General features: G+C 44.4%; 1 protein-coding gene across 3 annotated transcripts in view; it reads left to right on the forward strand.

The window, feature by feature from the left end:
- LOC106584070 (phosphatase and actin regulator 1) overlaps positions 1-17,411 on the forward strand; it is an 89,549-nt gene that overhangs the window by 68,041 nt on the left and 4,097 nt on the right. Inside the window, exons 1-8 of one of the 3 annotated variants that reach the window (XM_014168908.3) lie at positions 5,147-5,583; positions 6,996-7,160; positions 12,417-12,497; positions 12,830-12,955; positions 13,144-13,350; positions 13,523-13,796; positions 15,224-15,417; positions 16,110-16,266. In XM_014168908.3, coding sequence (XP_014024383.3) covers positions 5,295-5,583; positions 6,996-7,160; positions 12,417-12,497; positions 12,830-12,955; positions 13,144-13,350; positions 13,523-13,796; positions 15,224-15,417; positions 16,110-16,266 — 1,493 coding nt within the window. In that variant the 5' untranslated portion in view covers positions 5,147-5,294. Of the gene's footprint in view, positions 1-5,145; positions 5,584-6,995; positions 7,161-12,416; positions 12,498-12,829; positions 12,956-13,143; positions 13,351-13,522; positions 13,797-15,223; positions 15,418-16,109; positions 16,267-17,411 lie in introns of those variants that run through there. The other 2 variants (XM_014168910.3, XM_014168909.3) reach the window with 2 other exon arrangements.

A 17,411-nucleotide genomic window follows, 5' to 3' on the forward strand; every position in this document is an offset into this window, starting at 1 on the left:
CATCTATGAACTAAATATACTTTCCTGCAACCCGCCTCACCCAATGTGGTACGGATCTGCTATTTGTATACCTTATAACTGGAACCTCCATCAGAAGCTAGCCAGGTAACTAGCTACTAGGTATTAGTCATTGTTAGCCACTGCTAGCGGTCTTCAACCTTTAGCTCGGACACCAGCCAGCTTTAGCTCGGACAATACCTGCCAGTCTGCACAGCGCGATATCAACCCAGAGCATATCCGACTGCTTTTCTCTACCACATCACCGGATTCCTGCCACAAGCTCTGGACCATTACACCGGATCATCGAAGCTAGCTAGCTGCAACCGAGTGGCTATTGTTGGCTAACGCCTCTGTCTCGAAGCAAGCACGAGTTGGCCTTGAGCTAGCCTCGAGCTAGGCCCATCTCCCAGCTAGCCGACGAAGTATACCAGCTAATTCTTGGGCTACAATACCTCTTTTGCCAATTGGTCTGGACCCTTTATTGTCGACACGGAGCCCCGCCAATCCATCATGACTGGTCTGCCGACCGTAATCGTCCGATGTGGTTTCAACAGGCTTTCCTGTTGCGATGTCGCCGAAGACCCATCTGCTAGCCCCGGCCCGCTAGCTTTCTGATCGCCGTGTCTCCCACTCACCTAGCGTAGTAGCGAATACCGAACGCCTCCCTGAGTCACCTATTGCTGCTCATTGGACCCAATGATCACTCGGCTACACAGCTGATGCCTGCTGGACTGTTCACTAACACAGTATCTCATTTGTTTATCTGTCGGCCCCAGCCTCAAACTCAGGTCCTGTGTGTACCTAACTGACCCTCTCTGCCCATTCATCGCCATTTAACCGTTGTTGTCTTAGCTCTCCCAATCAACACCAGTGATTGCTTTATGCCTGTCTCGAATGTCAATATGCCTTGTCTACTGCTGTCTTGGCTAGTTCTTATTGTTTTATTTCAATGTAGAGCCCCCAGTCCCACTCAACATGCCTTAGATAGCTCTTTTGTCCCCCAAACATGCAGAGACCTCACCTGGCTTAACTGATGCCTCCAGAGACGCAACCTCTCTCATCGTCACTCAACGCTAATGTTTTTCTCCACTGTACTCACATCCTACTATACCCTTGTCTGTACATTATCCCCTGAATCTATTCTACCACGCGCAGAAATCTGCTCCTTTTGTTCTCTGTTCCCAACGCACTAGACGACCAGTTCTTATAGCCTTTAGCCGTACCCTCATCCTACTCCTCCTCTGTTCCTCTGGTGATGTAGAGGTTAACCCAGGCTCTGTAGCCACCAGTACTACACCTATTCCCCAGGCGCTCTCATTTGTTGACTTCTGTAACCGTAAAAGCCTTGGTTTCATGCATGTTAACATCAGAAGCCAACTACCTAAGTTTGTTTTATTCACTGCTTTAGCACACTCCGCCAACCCTGATGTCCTAGCCGTGTCTGAATCCTAGCTTAGGAAGGTCACCAAAAATGTCCATCCCCAACTACAACATTTTCCGACAAGATAGAACTGCCAAAGGGGGTGGAGTTGCAATCTACTGCAGAGAGAGCCTGCAGAGTTCTGTCATACTATCCAGGTCTGTGCCCAAACAGTTCGAGCCTCTACTTTTAAAAATCCACCTTTCCAGAAGTAAGTCTCTCACTGTTGCCGTTTGTTATAGACCCCCCTCAGCCCCCAGCTGTGCCCTGGACACCATATGTGAATTGATTGCCCCCCATCTATCTTCAGAGTTCGTACTGTTAGGTGACCTAAACTGGGATACGCTTAGCACCCCGGCTGTCCTATAATCTAAGCTAGATGCCCTCAATCTCACACAAATGATCAAGGAACCTACTAGGTACATCCCTAAATCCGTAAACCTGGGCACCCTCATAGATATCATCCTGACCAACTTGCCCTCTAAATACACCTCTGCTGTCTTCAACCAGGATCTCAGCGATCACTGCCTCATTGCCTGCATCCGTAATGGGCCCGCGGTCAATCGACCACCCCTCATCACTGTCAAACGCTCCCTGAAACACTTCAGCGAGCAGGACTTTCTAATCGACCTGGCTGGGTATCCTGGAAAGATATTGACCTCATCCTGTCAGTAGAGGATGCCTGGTTGTTCTTTAAAAGTGCTTTCCTCACCATCTTAAATAAGTATGCCCCATTCAAAAATGTTTGAACTAAGAACAGATATATCCCTTGGTTCACTCCAGTCTTGACTGTCCTTGACAGCACAAAAACATCCTGTGGCATACTGCATTAGCATTGAATAGACATTTGCATCCTGTAGCACTAATTCCAAAACGTTTTGGGACTCTAAATTCCATGGAGAATAAGATCACCTCCTCCCAGCTGCCCACTGCACTGAGGCTGTCACCACCGATAAATTTACGATAATCGAAAATTTCAACAAGCATTTTTCTACGACTGGCCATGCTTTCCACCTGGCTACCCCTACCTCGGACAACAGCTCTGCACCCCCGTAGCAACTTGCCCAAGCCCCCCCTCCCGCTTCTCCTTCACCCAAATCCAGATAGCTGGTGTTCTGAAAGAGCTGTAAAATCTGGACCCCTACAAATCAGCTAGACATTCTGGCCCCTTTCTTTCTAAAATTATCCACAGAAATGGTTGCAACCCCTATTACGAGCCTGTTCAACCTCTTTTGTATCGTCTGAGATCCCTAAAGATTGGAAAGCAGCCGCAGTCATCCCCCTCTTCAAAGGGGGAGACACTCTAGACCCAAACTGTTACAGACCTATATCCATCCTGCCCTGTCTTTCTAAAGTCTTTGAAAGCCAAGTTAACAAACAGATCACTGACCAGATCACTGACCACCGTACCTTCTCCGCTATGCAATTTGGTTTCCGAGCTGGTCATGGGTCCACCTCAGCCACGCTCAAGGTCCTAAACAATATCATAACCGCCATCGATAAAAGACAATACTGTGCAGCCATTTTCATTGACCTGGCCAAGGCTTTCGACTCTGTCAATCACCGCATTCTTATCGGCAGCCTTGGTTTCTCAAATGACTGCCTCCCCATATTCACCAACTACTTCTCAGATAGAGTTCAGTGTGTCAAATCAGAGGGCCTGTTGTCCGGACCTCTGGCAGTCTCTATAGGGGTGCCACAGGGTTCAATTGTCGGGTCGACTCTTTTCTCTGTATATATCAATGATGTCGCTCTTGCTGCTGGTGATTCTCTGATCCACCTCTACGCAGACGACACCATTCTGTATACATCTGGCCCTCCTTTGGACACTGTGTTAACTAACCTCCAAACGAGCTTCAATGCCATACAACACTCCTTCCGTGGCCTCCAACTTCTCTTAAACGCTAGTAAAACTAAATGCATGCTCTTCAACCGATCGCTGCTCGCACCCGCCTGCCCGACTAGCATCACTACTCTGGACAGTTCTGACTGAGAATATGTGGACAACTACAAATACCTAGGTGTCTAGTTAGACTGTAAACTCTCCTTCCAGACTCACATTAAGCATCTCCAATCCAAAATGAAATCTAGAATCGGCTTCCTATTTCGCAACAAAGCCTCCTTCACTCATGCTGCCAAACATACCCTCATAAAACTGACTATCCTACCGATCCTTGACTTCGACGATGTCATTTACAAAATAGCTTCCAACACTCTACTCAGCAAATTGGATGTAGTCTATCACAGTGCCACCCGTTTTGTCACCAAAGCCCCATATACTACCCACAACTGCGACCTGTATGCTCTCGTTGGCTGGCCCTCGCTACATATTTTTCGCCAAACCCACTCTTCCACGTCATCTATAAGTCTTTGCTATGTAAAGCCCCACCTTATCTCAGCTTACTGGTCACCATAGCAACACCCACCCATAGCACGCGCTCCAGCAGGTATATTTCACTGGTCGTCCAGTTACAGCCAACACCTCCTTTGTCTGCCTTTCCTTCCAGTTCTCTGCTGCCAATGACTGGAATGAATTGCAAAAATCGCTGAAGCTGGAGACTTATATCTCCCTCACTAACTTTAAGCATCAGCTGTCAGAGCAGCTTACCGATCACTGCACCTGTACACAGCCCATCTGTAAATAGCCCACCCAACTACCTCATCCCCATATTGTTATTTATGTTTTTGCTCCTTTGCATCCCAGATACTGTGATTGTTTGGTTGCGGGACAAAGGGACAAAATGCGGGACTGTCCCACACAATGCAGGACATGTGTTCACCTTAGTTGCCATACCAGGTCGGTGATGTAGCCAGACAGAATACACACACACACACACACACACACACACACACACACACACACACACACACACACACACACACACACACACACACACACACACACTGAGCAGTGATAATCCCCACTCCACTGTAAATGTGGAGCTGTGATAGCAGTACTGCATGCTGGGAAGGCGACATGCCTGGAGGAGGATTTTGAGATTCACATTAGCAAACGCACGCACACACACACAAACAATCTCATTAGCTTGGCAGTATAGTATTTCTAGCTCCCTACTGGGCTGTAAAGCTATATAGTGTGTGTGCTTGTGCTTGTTTGTTTAGGAGTAGAGGAATCTGGATAAACAGTGGAATGGAAAATCTGCTTCTTTGGCAGTTCAGGCCCCTGCACTAGTGTAGTGAATAGGCCTACAGTATCTGTTTGTGCAGTGAAAGATTGGGTGTAGGCCTATAGGATATTTATATGTTATGTTGATGGCCTTACCTCCACTGTTGTTCAGATTTGATTTAATATCAGGGCTTTTTGTGTTCATAGTGATATTCATATTAAGTATTGTTTGTAGGCTGTAGCAACAGAACAATGTCAGTTCTCAGTTGTGGGTGGAGATTAAATAGACCGTAAACACGCCCATACAGTTGAGAGGCAGTTTCAAATGTGATGACGTAGAGGATTCATAAACAGGGATTGGACCATAACATTTGGAATTAGAATACGAAATAATTCATTTAAAACGATATAAGTAATTTAAAAGGCAAACAAACTAAATAAGTCATTTAATAGGATCTCTATGGATTGGACCCGTAAAGAAATGGAAAATAACATTGAATAACTGGATATGAACAGTACATAGCCATGTAGCTACCGATAATACAGATTGACAAATCTCGCAGCCCTAACTCTGACGTCGTTGGCCCCCATGCGCAAAGGGATTGGCCGAATTGGACAGCGACTATTTTAGGTCTGCTGCGCTAGAGCAGAAGGTGGAGACCGTTTCAAACTCCCCTGCCTCCATCTCTGAGAGCTAGAGGGAATCAGGATCAGTGGGTCCACCCCACAGCCGTTCATTGCCTAACCATGGCGGGTCATGCAAACGCCGGTATGAGCCCCTGGTCCTCCTCTGGATCTAGTAACGACGCCCCCTCCCCACTCCCAGCCCTTACCGAGGAGAAGCCGCGGAAGATGAGAGCATTTTGCCTGCCTCGGATGAAGTCCAAGAACCGCAACGACAGTGGCAAGCAGCAGCAGCTACCCCAGCAACCCGTGGCAAACAACAACAACAATATGCCTTTCATAATCCACTGCCAGATCGGGAAGGAGATCAAGCACATATGCAGCAACTGCCGTGGCGCTGACCCTCAGGACGGTGAGTGGAGAGAGAAGAGTGAAAACAGCAGCAGCAATAGGGAGATGTTTTGATCTCCTCCATTTCATGTTGGCGCCGCTCCTCCAAATCGACCGCTCCATTGCCTTGCACACTGCCTGTAAAAATATGCTCCATCGCGGGCAGTTTTCTCGATGGACGGGGCTGCTGAGACTTTTTTCCAATCCTAATAGCACTACTCGGAGTCAGAATATTTATGTGGCTGTATGAGTGTATTGGTTGTTTTTGATACATTATTGGATATAGAAGTAGGCTACAGCATTAGAATAGTCTGTTTATACTTCTGCTGGGTTTTTACATGTAGGCTGTTACTGTTTTATTATGCACCAATGTATCCACTCCGCGTGATGCAATTATACAGTATCATCAAAGCAGACAGACAGCACTACTTTAAATAGTTGACTGAGGTTGTACTTTGTAGGCTATACAAACACAGGGCACATTGATTCACCAAGATAACAGACATGCTAGTCAACTGAAATAATGTTGATATGTGGTTTTATCAAGTAGCCCCAATCCATAATATCTATAGTGATTTAGAAGGATCTAGAATCACCTAGAACTGCAGATAAGATAAAGTAGTAGGTTGCTACTGTACTGTGACCCACCCTCCTATATCCCTGCCAGAAGCTATTCCCACAGATGGATTCTTTTTTTTGTCCTCTCCTATTATACACAGTATGACCAAATTCCCTCAATGTGCACATATCACCAAGAACACTCACACCTGCATCATGATGTGGTGCGAAGGTGAGGTCAGGGGGCAGTGCCATTGAAGGCATATAACACTCTCACTCACACACACTTACTGCTTGTGCAGACTTAGAGGTGAGCTGGGAGAGAGTGTGTGGTGTGTGTGTGGTGTGTGTGTGTGTGTGTGTGTGTGTGTGTGTAAGAGCAAGACAGACAGACAGTATTTTTATTTGAAGAAGAACAAAAAGTTCAGCCTGTTGGGAGTTTAGAGATGAGAGGAGTTTAGAGATGGAAAAATTGAGTAAGGACTCGGAGTGCAGGGCATTCACTGTGTTTACTTTAGAACGGTCTGACATCTCCCTTGCAGGGCAGAGATCATCATAGCTCAGGGTGAGAGAGATGCGAAGAGATGTAAAAAAAAAAGAGAGAGAGATTGAGAAGTTTGAATGGCACCAAACTGAGCTGTGTATGTGCATCATATTGAGAAAAAATGTAATCCTCATCTGTAAACATTCCCTCTTCATCATTCCTTGTGTAATGATGTCTATTTCCATAGTGTCTTCTTTATGTATTCATTAGAATGATTCTTTCAATTGCTCCTCTGAGTTCCACATACTTTGAATCGCATTGATCTATTGTTTTATGGATTATGTGACTGGTTTCTCTCCTCTTCTCTCCCCTTCTCTTCTCCTCTCTTCCAGTTGAGGAGGTGGAGCGAATAGCGGCGATGCGATCTGATTCGCTGGTCCCTGGCACACACACCCCTCCCATTCGGAGGCGGAGCAAGTTTGCCACCCTGGGGCGTCTCTTCAAGCCGTGGAAATGGAGGAAGAAGAAGAGCGAGAAGTTCAAGCAGACATCTTCTGGTGAGAACCATATCTAACCTCTAAGCCCTAAACCAGGGGTGTCAAACTCATTCCATGGAGGGCCTAGTGTTTGCTGGTTTTTGTTTTTTCCTTTCAGTTAAGACCTAGACAACCAGGTAAGGGGAGTTCCTTCCTAATCAGTGACCTTAATTCGCTAATCAAGTCTAAGGGAGGAGTGAAAACACGCAGACACGTGGAATGAGTTTGGCACGTTTCCTAAACCCTAACCCCGAAGCCCTAGGCCTTGCTTTCTACCTCTCCCCTAACCCTAAAATCTACCACCCTAAGCCCTAAGATCTAACCCCTAAGCCTTAACCCTTGTATTCTGCCTCTCTGCTTGCCACCTAATCACTCCCCCTGACCCACAGTAGGCGCACTCTTATGTCCTAAAGCTACAACCTTTAGTTGTAGAATAGATCACTGTCTCACCAGCTCACACCCTAGCAGGAACAGTATGACTCCATTATGTTGACAAATGTAGGTACTATGAGGCACGAGGCAGTGCTAGGTGGCTATATGCTACAGTATATGATGGTTGTAGGCTGTACAGAGCTGGGCAGCTAGGGGCTGTACTGGTTGATGGTTATATTATGTAACAGGGGATCAGCAGTTATAGCACATAGGTGCCATGAAGCATCAGAGCTAGGTGCATGGTGTATGATAGTTATATTATGGTTATGTAACAGGATCAGCATGAATGCTGTAGGTCAGCTGTAGCTGTATATTATCGCCAACCGGATCAGTGGGGCCAACGATAACACAGGAGACTGGAGCTACGTCCAGGCTATTCTTTAAAGTTTAAACAGTGGGATTATTACATTGTGTGTGTGCGTGCGTGTGCGTGCGTGTTAGACATCAGCAAGACCAGACAGACTTGAGAGCATAATAGTCCCCTTAAGCCTTTTTATAAATGATTTGAAATTAAAAATACCAAATACTGCTACTGAACATTTACACAAGATCAGTCTTGTTCATCAAAAATGTAGAGAACAGCTGTGAAAGTGTTGACAGAAAATTCCCTGCAGATTCAGTTTGATGGCAGATCTGGAGTTCCAGCTAACAATGTCACTTGAATTGAATAATGATCCAAAATTAAATAAGATATCTAATATAATGTTATACCATTGTTATGGTATAATAGCTACACTGTAAAACATTTCCTGTAATTTTTACAGTAAATTTCTGGCAACACAGTAGCCAGTAGGTTACTGTAAATTTACAGTAGATTACTGGCAGCACAGAAGTCAGTAAATTACTGTAGATTTACAGGACCTTTACTGAAACACATTTCCAGCATATTACTGTAACACCTGACTACAGCAACATGCTCTATTTCTAGTAGAGGTTGACCGATTATGATTTTTCAACGCCGATACCGATTATTGGAGGGCCAAAAAAGTCGATACCGATTAATCGTACGATTATTTTTTTCTTTTTTGTAATAATGACAATTACAACAATACTGAATGAACACTTATTTTAACTTAATATAATACATCAATAAAATCAATTTAGCCTCAAATAAATAATGAAACATGTTCAATTTGGTTTAAATAATGCAAAACAAAGTGTTGGAGAAGAAAGTAAAAGTGCAATATGTGCCATGTAAGAAAGCTAATGTTTAAGTGCCTTGCTCAGAACATGAGAACATATGAAAGCTGGTGGTTCCTTTTAACATGAGTCTTCAATATTCCCAGGTAAGAAGTTTTAGGTTGTAGTTATTATAGGAATTATAGGACTATTTCTCTCAATACGATTTGTATTTCATATACCTTTGACTATTGGATGTTCTTATAAGCACTTTAGTATTGCCAGTGTAACAGTATAGCTTCCGTCCCTCTCCTCGCTCCTACCTGGGCTCAAACCAGGAACACATCGACAACAGCCACCCTCGAAGCAGCGTTACCCATGCAGAGGAAGGGAAACAACTACTCCAAGTCTCAGAGCGAGTGACGTTTGAAACGCTATTAGCGTGCACCCGGCTAACTAGCTAGCCATTTCACATCGGTTACACCAGCCTAATCTTGGGAGTTGATAGGCTTGAAGTGGTGGGTATAATTTGTGGAACGTTCCAACAGGAATCTGTTCCAAAAAACATAAAGTAAAAGGTTGCCAACCAACAACACATACAAAGTAGCAAAGCATATAAACCTAGCTAACTAGCTGCCGAATAAGCATCAACTCACCACGTAGCTTATTCTTAATGTTTGTCCATAGGCAAACAGACATGTGAGGACAGACATTTTTCGGAATAAACGTGATGAGTGAAAAACGCAATGAAATAGACCACTCCCTACCCGGTATCTTATTCTGCCGCTATACAACTTTGTATGCGTTGTTTTTTGGAAACCTTGTTATTTACAAAGTTTTTGGAATAGATTCCTGTTGGAACGTTCCACAAATTATACCCACCCAGGTTGAAGTCATAAACAGCGCAATGCTTGAAGCACAGCGAAGGGCTGTTTGAATGAATGCTTACGAGCCTGCTCTGCCTACCACCGCTCAGTCAGACTGCTCTATCAAATCATAGACTTAATTATAATATAATAAACACACAGAAATACGAGCCTTAGGTCATTAATATGGTCGAATCCGGAAACTATCATCTCGAAAACAAAAGTTTTTTTCTTTCAGTGACATACGGAACCGTTCCGTATTTTATCTAACGGGTGGCTAAGTCTAAATATTCCTGTTAGGCATTGATGTTTATGGTTAGGTACATTGGTGCAACGACAGTACTTTTTTCGCAAATGCGCTTGTTAAATCAACACCCGTTTGTCGAAGTAAGCTGTGATTCAATGAAAATTAACAGGCACAGCATCGATTATATGCAACGCAGGACACGTTAGATAAACTAGTAATATCATCAACCATGTGTAGTTAACTAGTGATTATGTTAAGATTGATAATTTTTTATAAGTCTAATGCTAGCTAGCAACTTACCTTTGCTTCTTGCTGCCCTCGCGTAACATGTAGTCAGCCTGTTAATCCTTGTGGAGTGCAATGTAAGGCAGGTGGTTAGAGCGTTGGACTGGTAACCGAAGGTTGCAAAAACGAATCCCCCCCTGAACAAGGCAGTTAACCCCCGTTTCTAGGCCGTCATTATAAATAAGAATGTGTTCTTAATCTGACTTGCCTAGTTAAATAAAGGTGGCCAAAAAATTTCATCGGCAAATCGGTGGCCAAAAATACCGATTGTTATGAAAACTTGAAATCGGCCCTAATTAATCGGCCATTCCGATTAATCGGTCGACCTCTAATTTCTAGAATTTACATTGCATTACTGGAAGCACAGTGGTTAGTAAACTGTTAGATTTACAGTGCAGGCAGCTAGTGCCAACGATGGGCAAAATTATTTGATATAGGTATTTCAATACCTATTTTGTAATTTCTATTTCACTGGCCTGAACTACAATTCATGAGTTTTAAATACATGTATTTTGTATTTCCTAATACAAAAAATAAACCTGCAAGTAGCCCGCTTAACTACAACAACATTCTCAGTAACGGTAACATCATCTTTTTACTTGCTATGACTGTGATATGTTCTTGTTTTATCTACCTTAGTTTAATGCACTGAGTACGGTTAAATACACACAATAATGTGATTATTGTGGTTAGTCAGATTAATGTAATAGTTTGATTAAAACATTTACATGCTTTGCAAGAAGAACGATTTCCCTAATAATCCTGTGTACATGGATACATATGAAATCATGCTACCTGATGACACTCTGATAAATGCAGAAAATCTTCAATCAAAATAAACATTCTACCACAGCGAATGTTATTTTGGGGAAGCATTTTTGATTCTGAGTTTGGACATATAAAGTTTGTATGTGAAAACCACTTCTAAGACGCATACATTCAGTTGTTCCAAACTCACTTCACTTGCGCTGGAGGGATGCTCGCTCGGCTGATGCTAGCACATGCGCAGATCACACAATGCTGGAATGCCGATTAAGATGTTTGCATTTCCTAATAATTCAAAAGAATGCTCAGAAAATAAACGTATCACAGTCATTGCAAGTAAAACATTTCTGTAACAGTTACTGATAAAGTTGTTGTAGTTAAGGATACATTGGTCTTCAAAGTATTTTATATTTGTAACAAGATACCTTTTGATGTGTCTTTTCCCATCTCTGGCTAGTGCACAGTACGTTACTGTAATATTCACAGTAACTTGCCATGAGCTTCCTATAAGTTACTGTAATATCAGAGCAATGAAACAGTACAATACTGTAAAACTAGCCACTTGTAAGAAAGTAAATGCTACTGTTATCATAACATTGGTATTTTACTGTAATTACATGGGATTGATGCAAGCAGGTTGGCTGCTAGGTATTTGTATTTTACAGCATATAATGGATATTTCGTGTTTTAAATCACTTTCATTTCTAGGGGCCTAAACAAAGGCTTCTGAACTGGCCGTGATTACAGGGCAAAACACCAGTAAAGGTTTAAGACATGCTGCCGCTCTGATCTGTCCCCTATACACTTTAAATTGTTCAGGTACTACTACCACATAGCAATTCATTTGGTACAGCATTCTCACTTACAGGTGCCTTAAATACAGCCTCTTACAAGGCACATCTCAAAATATGTTCATGGGAAAGAGATTCTTTCGCCGTCCACAACATTTTCCCACAATGCACCATAATTCACTGTATGCTGCTGTAAATATACAGCAAAACAGGTGCACAGTACTATATTTTACAACAGTGTAGCGGAATACCGTTGAGCACCCTTAATGCATTGCTCTTTACAGTACTGTACTGTAATATAGAACTGTACATTTATTGCAGTAAATTTACAAAAATGTATTACAGTGTTATAGTTTGTTATGCAAAGTAGTCCACACACACACACTCACCAGTGGGGCGCTGCCCTGTCTTTCTAATCTCATGCTGCTCCCCCAGCTGTCGGTGCAGTTTCTGATTTTTCTCTGAACAGAATTATTATGGCGTGTTAATATAATGGCATACATTTTGGCATAATTCAAATAGTCAAACATATTCTCGCAGCCAATATACTGTATGTTGACTGTTACACTAACCATACAGTATTTTTATCACAGGACCCTAGCCATAACTGGGTTATGATTCAGACAGAGACCAATGTATCAGAAAAAGAACGTGCCGATTCTGCTGGCCAGTTATAAGCACAGTGAAGTTGGTGATGAAGTAGAATAGAGTAGAATCCTGTACCATATGATGAGAGTTAATGTTGTTGTGATGTCATATCCTGTACCCTCAGTCCTGGAGAGGAAGATGTCGACCAGGCAGAGCAGAGAGGATCTGATCAAGAGAGGAGTGATGGAGGACATCTATGACAAAGGTGAGGGGTCAGAGAGAATAGAGAAGAAGACAGCAGAGGGAGGTTAGAACGCAGAGACTTTTGGCAGAACTGTTGTAGTTGTTCTTTGTTGCGTAATCAAAAATACTTTTGGCGGAAATGAAGTCAAGTCATAGTCGGCATCACAGCATCCACATGGATTGATATCCACACGCCAGATATGTACTGTGAACATGTTATATATATATATATATATATATATATATATATATATATATATATATATATATATCTATATATCTATATATATATATATATCGCTCTCTCTCTCTCTCTCTCTCTCTCTCTCTCTCTCTCTCTCTCTCTCTCTGCAGATGGGGCGGTAGTAATGAGAGGAGAGGAGGAGAAGATGGAGAACGGGAGGTCTCCAGCATTAGGAGGGTCTGATCCATCACCATGTGATGGAGCTGAGCTCATGGATGGAGCAGGGTCAGCCATAGGTACGTCTCAGGCCTTCTATCAACACACTTATGCAATGGTTCATAGTCTCTCACTGTGCTGTTATTTGACATCTGATTGGTCAATGTTTTTCTCAAATCTCAGGCCTTCTCCCAATACGCTCACCTATTGGTTCATTTCCATTCACCCTGTTCTAACATATCATCTGATTGATTTATTCTATGCCCAGGTACAGTTGAGTTCCAGATGTCTGGAGAGGGGGCGTGTCCACAAGACCACACCCAGAATCCCAGCCAGCCTCCATCCACTAAGAAGGTTATGGTGTATCCAGGCGAAGGGGCTGGGGCAGAGTCATCACATCACACCATAAAACATAAAAAACAACCCCCAGTGCTACCCCCCAAACCGTTCAACAGGCTGCCCAACCACATCACAGGTCTAGCCCTGTAATCCTCTGTGTCTATGCGTGTATCCCTGTGTCATTCTTTGCGTTTACTTTGCTTTCTGTTTTTACTGTACACCAGCCCACCAGCGTGCCGTTTGTGTGGGTGTATCAGTGTGTGTATCTGACTCCGATTTTTCTCTCTCTCTTCTCTCTCTTCCTCTAGACGGTATGCCAGTGAAGCTGCCCTGTATGTCCATGAAGCTGTCGCCTCCTCTACCTCCTAAGAAGCTGATGATTTGTGTGCCTGTGGGTGCGGGGGGGAGCATGGAGCCCTCGGCCCTCACCTTTCAGAAGTGCCCCCCTCCCTCCCACCACGTGGGGTCCCTGGGGGGCCACTCCCTACACTACGGGACCCTCCCTGTGCCCCTACACCCCCCCAGCCGCATCATCGAGGAACTCAACAAGACCCTGGCCCTCACTATGCAGCGATACAAGAGGTGAGGATTAAGGCGAAGTATGTGTTTGTGTGTGTGTATCCATGCCTCCATGTGGATGGATTCAGTGGTTCACATATCCAGTCTGCCTTGTACCCTATTCCCATTGGTCCTGCCCTGTGTCTACACTACAGCAGTGAGTTGGATGGGGTCGTTAAGGAGCTTGTTTATCATGTGACTAAGGGTTTCTAATCAGTAGGGTTAAATTGAGAGTTACCGTAAGGAAATTAAAAACTTGGTGTATTTGAGGCTTTAAAAGGCTTCTGACATGATTTTCCCTTACGGAAAATGTATCAACCCCTACAAAAAATGTCCATAAATTACAATCCACATAATAATTCACATGTCCTATTGCTGCAGGATTATTTTTCTGCTGTAGCAAACTGGCTCACCTACATCTGCACTCTAGGCAGCATTTTCAAACGTCTGGTCAGTCATACACATCTCAGTACAGAGACCATTTAATCGAAACCTTCCCTGGAGAGCAGCATGGCTGGTGTTGACTTCAGCTTCAGATATAGAGCTGCACAAATTCCCAGAGCCTTGGCTTTACCTCTGGGTGTATGTGTATCATGGGCTGGTGTCTAATCAGTTCAGACCATTTTAGAGCACCACACACACACACATACACCATCTCCATCTGTCCACAGACACATCACACACGTGGAGAACACTCTGCAATCGACCCACACACTCTGTGACTGATGTGCCAGCGCCAGATTGGCCTCCCATGATCCATCACTCTAATTGGTGGGCCGGCAGGTGGTTATGGACTCAAGCACATAATAGATGTAGGCATCCTCTTCCTTTTGTAGCCCTTTTTTGAATTACTCATTTGCTGTCTAAATGTTATGTAAGGCACGCCTAAAATGAGTTTGTAAAAGCAACAGAGATCATTATTCTCCATTATGGGAGCTCCACAGTTGCTAGATTGCTGCTTGCTTGCTGATTGGTGATGCTGCCTCAAGGCTCATTTGTGATTGGTTTGCAGTTTGTTTTTGCTGTGCCTCTTGTCTCCCCTATAGTTGAGACAGGCTGTGTGATTTAGGCGTGGTAATGTGAGTCTCTAAAGCCAACCATGTCTGTTACATCCCTCCCTTACATCTCCGTTACATCCAGTCAGTATAAGTCATGCAATGCTTCCCGGCAGAGTGAGGTACCAACATTATTTTAGGAGCCACATACTGTGACAATTAAGAGAGCTCTGGCTTGTTTTTCTACAGTGTTTCTGTCTTGATTTCTCAGTTGAGTTGAGGTGCCGTTAACATGAGTTCGAGGTTATAGGTCATAGCTCCTTTCATAATAACTGATGGTGGAAACAACCTGACATTACCTAACTACTCCCCTGTCTAACACCACACACATGGATAAACAGACACACAAACACCCACCATCTCTTGCTAACCTTTTACCTTTCTCACTGACCTCAGCTCGCTGCACCACGCGGTTCCCACGGTGATGATAGCATGTGACTACAACAAAGAGAACCTCCCCAACGAGGAAGACTATCAAGAACTACCTGGTTCGTACAGGGACGGGGATGATGATGATGAAGAAGAAGATGATGATGATGATGAGGAAGAAGAGGAGGAGGAAGATGACGAAGATGAAACACTCTTTACAAGTAGGTGATTGTTTACACATAATTGGTTTGGGACTGTGGTGGCCGTTTGGTCTCTGCTTGGTGCCCCTGCTTCCTGGTAACAGCCTCAATGGCTGCTGGGATATGTGGTTCAAGAGCTCTCCTTTCATTGGACCTCTCCATTCAGGGCTGTGGTTCACGTCCCTGATTTGAGTGTTGAATGTGACCAATCAAATCGCAGAGGTGACAGTGGTGTGTGAATGAGAGGTGTTGCGTAACCTGTCTGTTATGTCATGAAACGCACACGTACACCATGGCTGGTCCTCAGATCCCTTGTTCCAGTAGTTCCCTTCACTCTTTTTCATAAGCAGTTTTCTGAATGAGGCCCGTTATGTCTATGAAGTATTTATACACACCTCTCCTCTCTGTAATAAGGTGATGTAAACAGAAGAGTGGGTTGGAAACAGTGAACACACTCCCATCCTGTAGCTCTCACTGGATAGGGTAACCGCTGTGCCAGTTGAATTGCTAGTGCATGAGTTAGCTGTGGTGCTAGTAATTCCAATTTTATCAAAATGTTATGGACAAAGTTTGCTGATCTTATTCTGGCCTCTAAAAAAAACAATTTGTCCGTGTGTGTGTGTGTGTGTGTGTGTGTGTGTGTGTGTGTGTGTGTGTGTGTGTGTGTGTGTGTGTGTGTGTGTGTGTGTGTGTACATGTGCACGTGTGTATAGGTACCCTGGCTCTGAAGGTGTTGAGGAAGGACTCCCTGGCAATTAAGATCAGTAACCGTCCGTCACAGAGAGAGCTGGAGGAGAAGAACATACTGCCCACACAGTCAGACCAGGAGAAACTGGAGTTCAGGCAGCAGATAGGCACCAAGCTCACACGGTGAGAGACACGCCCACACACATATGGATGCACACCCTCCCTATAGCAACGGAGAGGACTTGAGTCACATTATCATATAGGCACCAAGCTCGCATGGAGAGAGTCATATTCACGCATACAAACGCACGCAGGCTCTTACACATTGCATGCAGTCAAAACGATTGCCAAGCAACAAGCTATTATGGTGAGAGATGAACTCACGTGTGCTTGAAATCACACACACACACACACACACACACACACACACACACCTCATCTCCCAGTCAACGCCTGTACACCCTGCTGTGGCCTGGTTGAGATGTGACCTGGCTAATTAAGACAGCATGATAGACGACACCTCATAATGGAGAGAGGAAGCTAAGCTGGAAATGAGAGGAAGTGGAAGTGAGGAAAGGTAGAGGGACGGAGGATGGAAGGAAATTGATGAGAGGTAGAGGATGGAGGGAGAGTAGCAGAGAGCCTGTCACATTTTTTAAATCTTGAATCTTGAATATGCCAGTGAGAGGGCAGACATCTTCAAGTGGGATTTTACGCTCACAGAGGACAGAACATGAGTACAGGAGGGTTGTGGCAATATCAATCATGTATATTAACCCTGGATTGCTGATGCAATGTATGAGAGGCTTTGAAGCCACCGGTTGGCCATATTGGCACTGCGCAGTAGGAGCGGTCCTCCATATGAATGCATTTAATTCTACAGTATTTCAATAAAATGAAATGCATATATTTTTTTACACCTTTTTCTCCCCAATTTTGCGATATCCAATTGTCCCTTCACTGCAACTCTCGTACGGACTCAGGAGAGGCGAAGGTCGAGAGCCGTGCGTCCTCCGAAAGACGACCCCCGCCAAGCCGCACTGCTTCTTGACGCAATGCTCGCTTAACCCGAAAGCCAGCCGCACGCTGTACACCTGGCGGCCGTGTCAGCATACATTGCACCCGGCCCGCCACAGGAGTCACTAGAGCGCGATGGGACAAGGAAAACCCGGCCAAACCCTCCCCTAACCTGGACGACACTGGGCCAATTGTGCAGCCTCATGGGTCTCCCGGTCGGCTGTGACACAGCCTGGGATCGAACCAGGATCTGTAGTGATGCAGCTAGCACTAACGATGCAGTGCCTTAGACCGCTGCGCCACTCGGGAGG

Source organism: Salmo salar, chromosome 23, assembly GCF_965601325.2.
Source record: "Salmo salar chromosome 23, fSalSal1, whole genome shotgun sequence".
In the NCBI taxonomy this organism is placed as follows: Eukaryota; Metazoa; Chordata; class Actinopteri; order Salmoniformes; family Salmonidae; genus Salmo; species Salmo salar.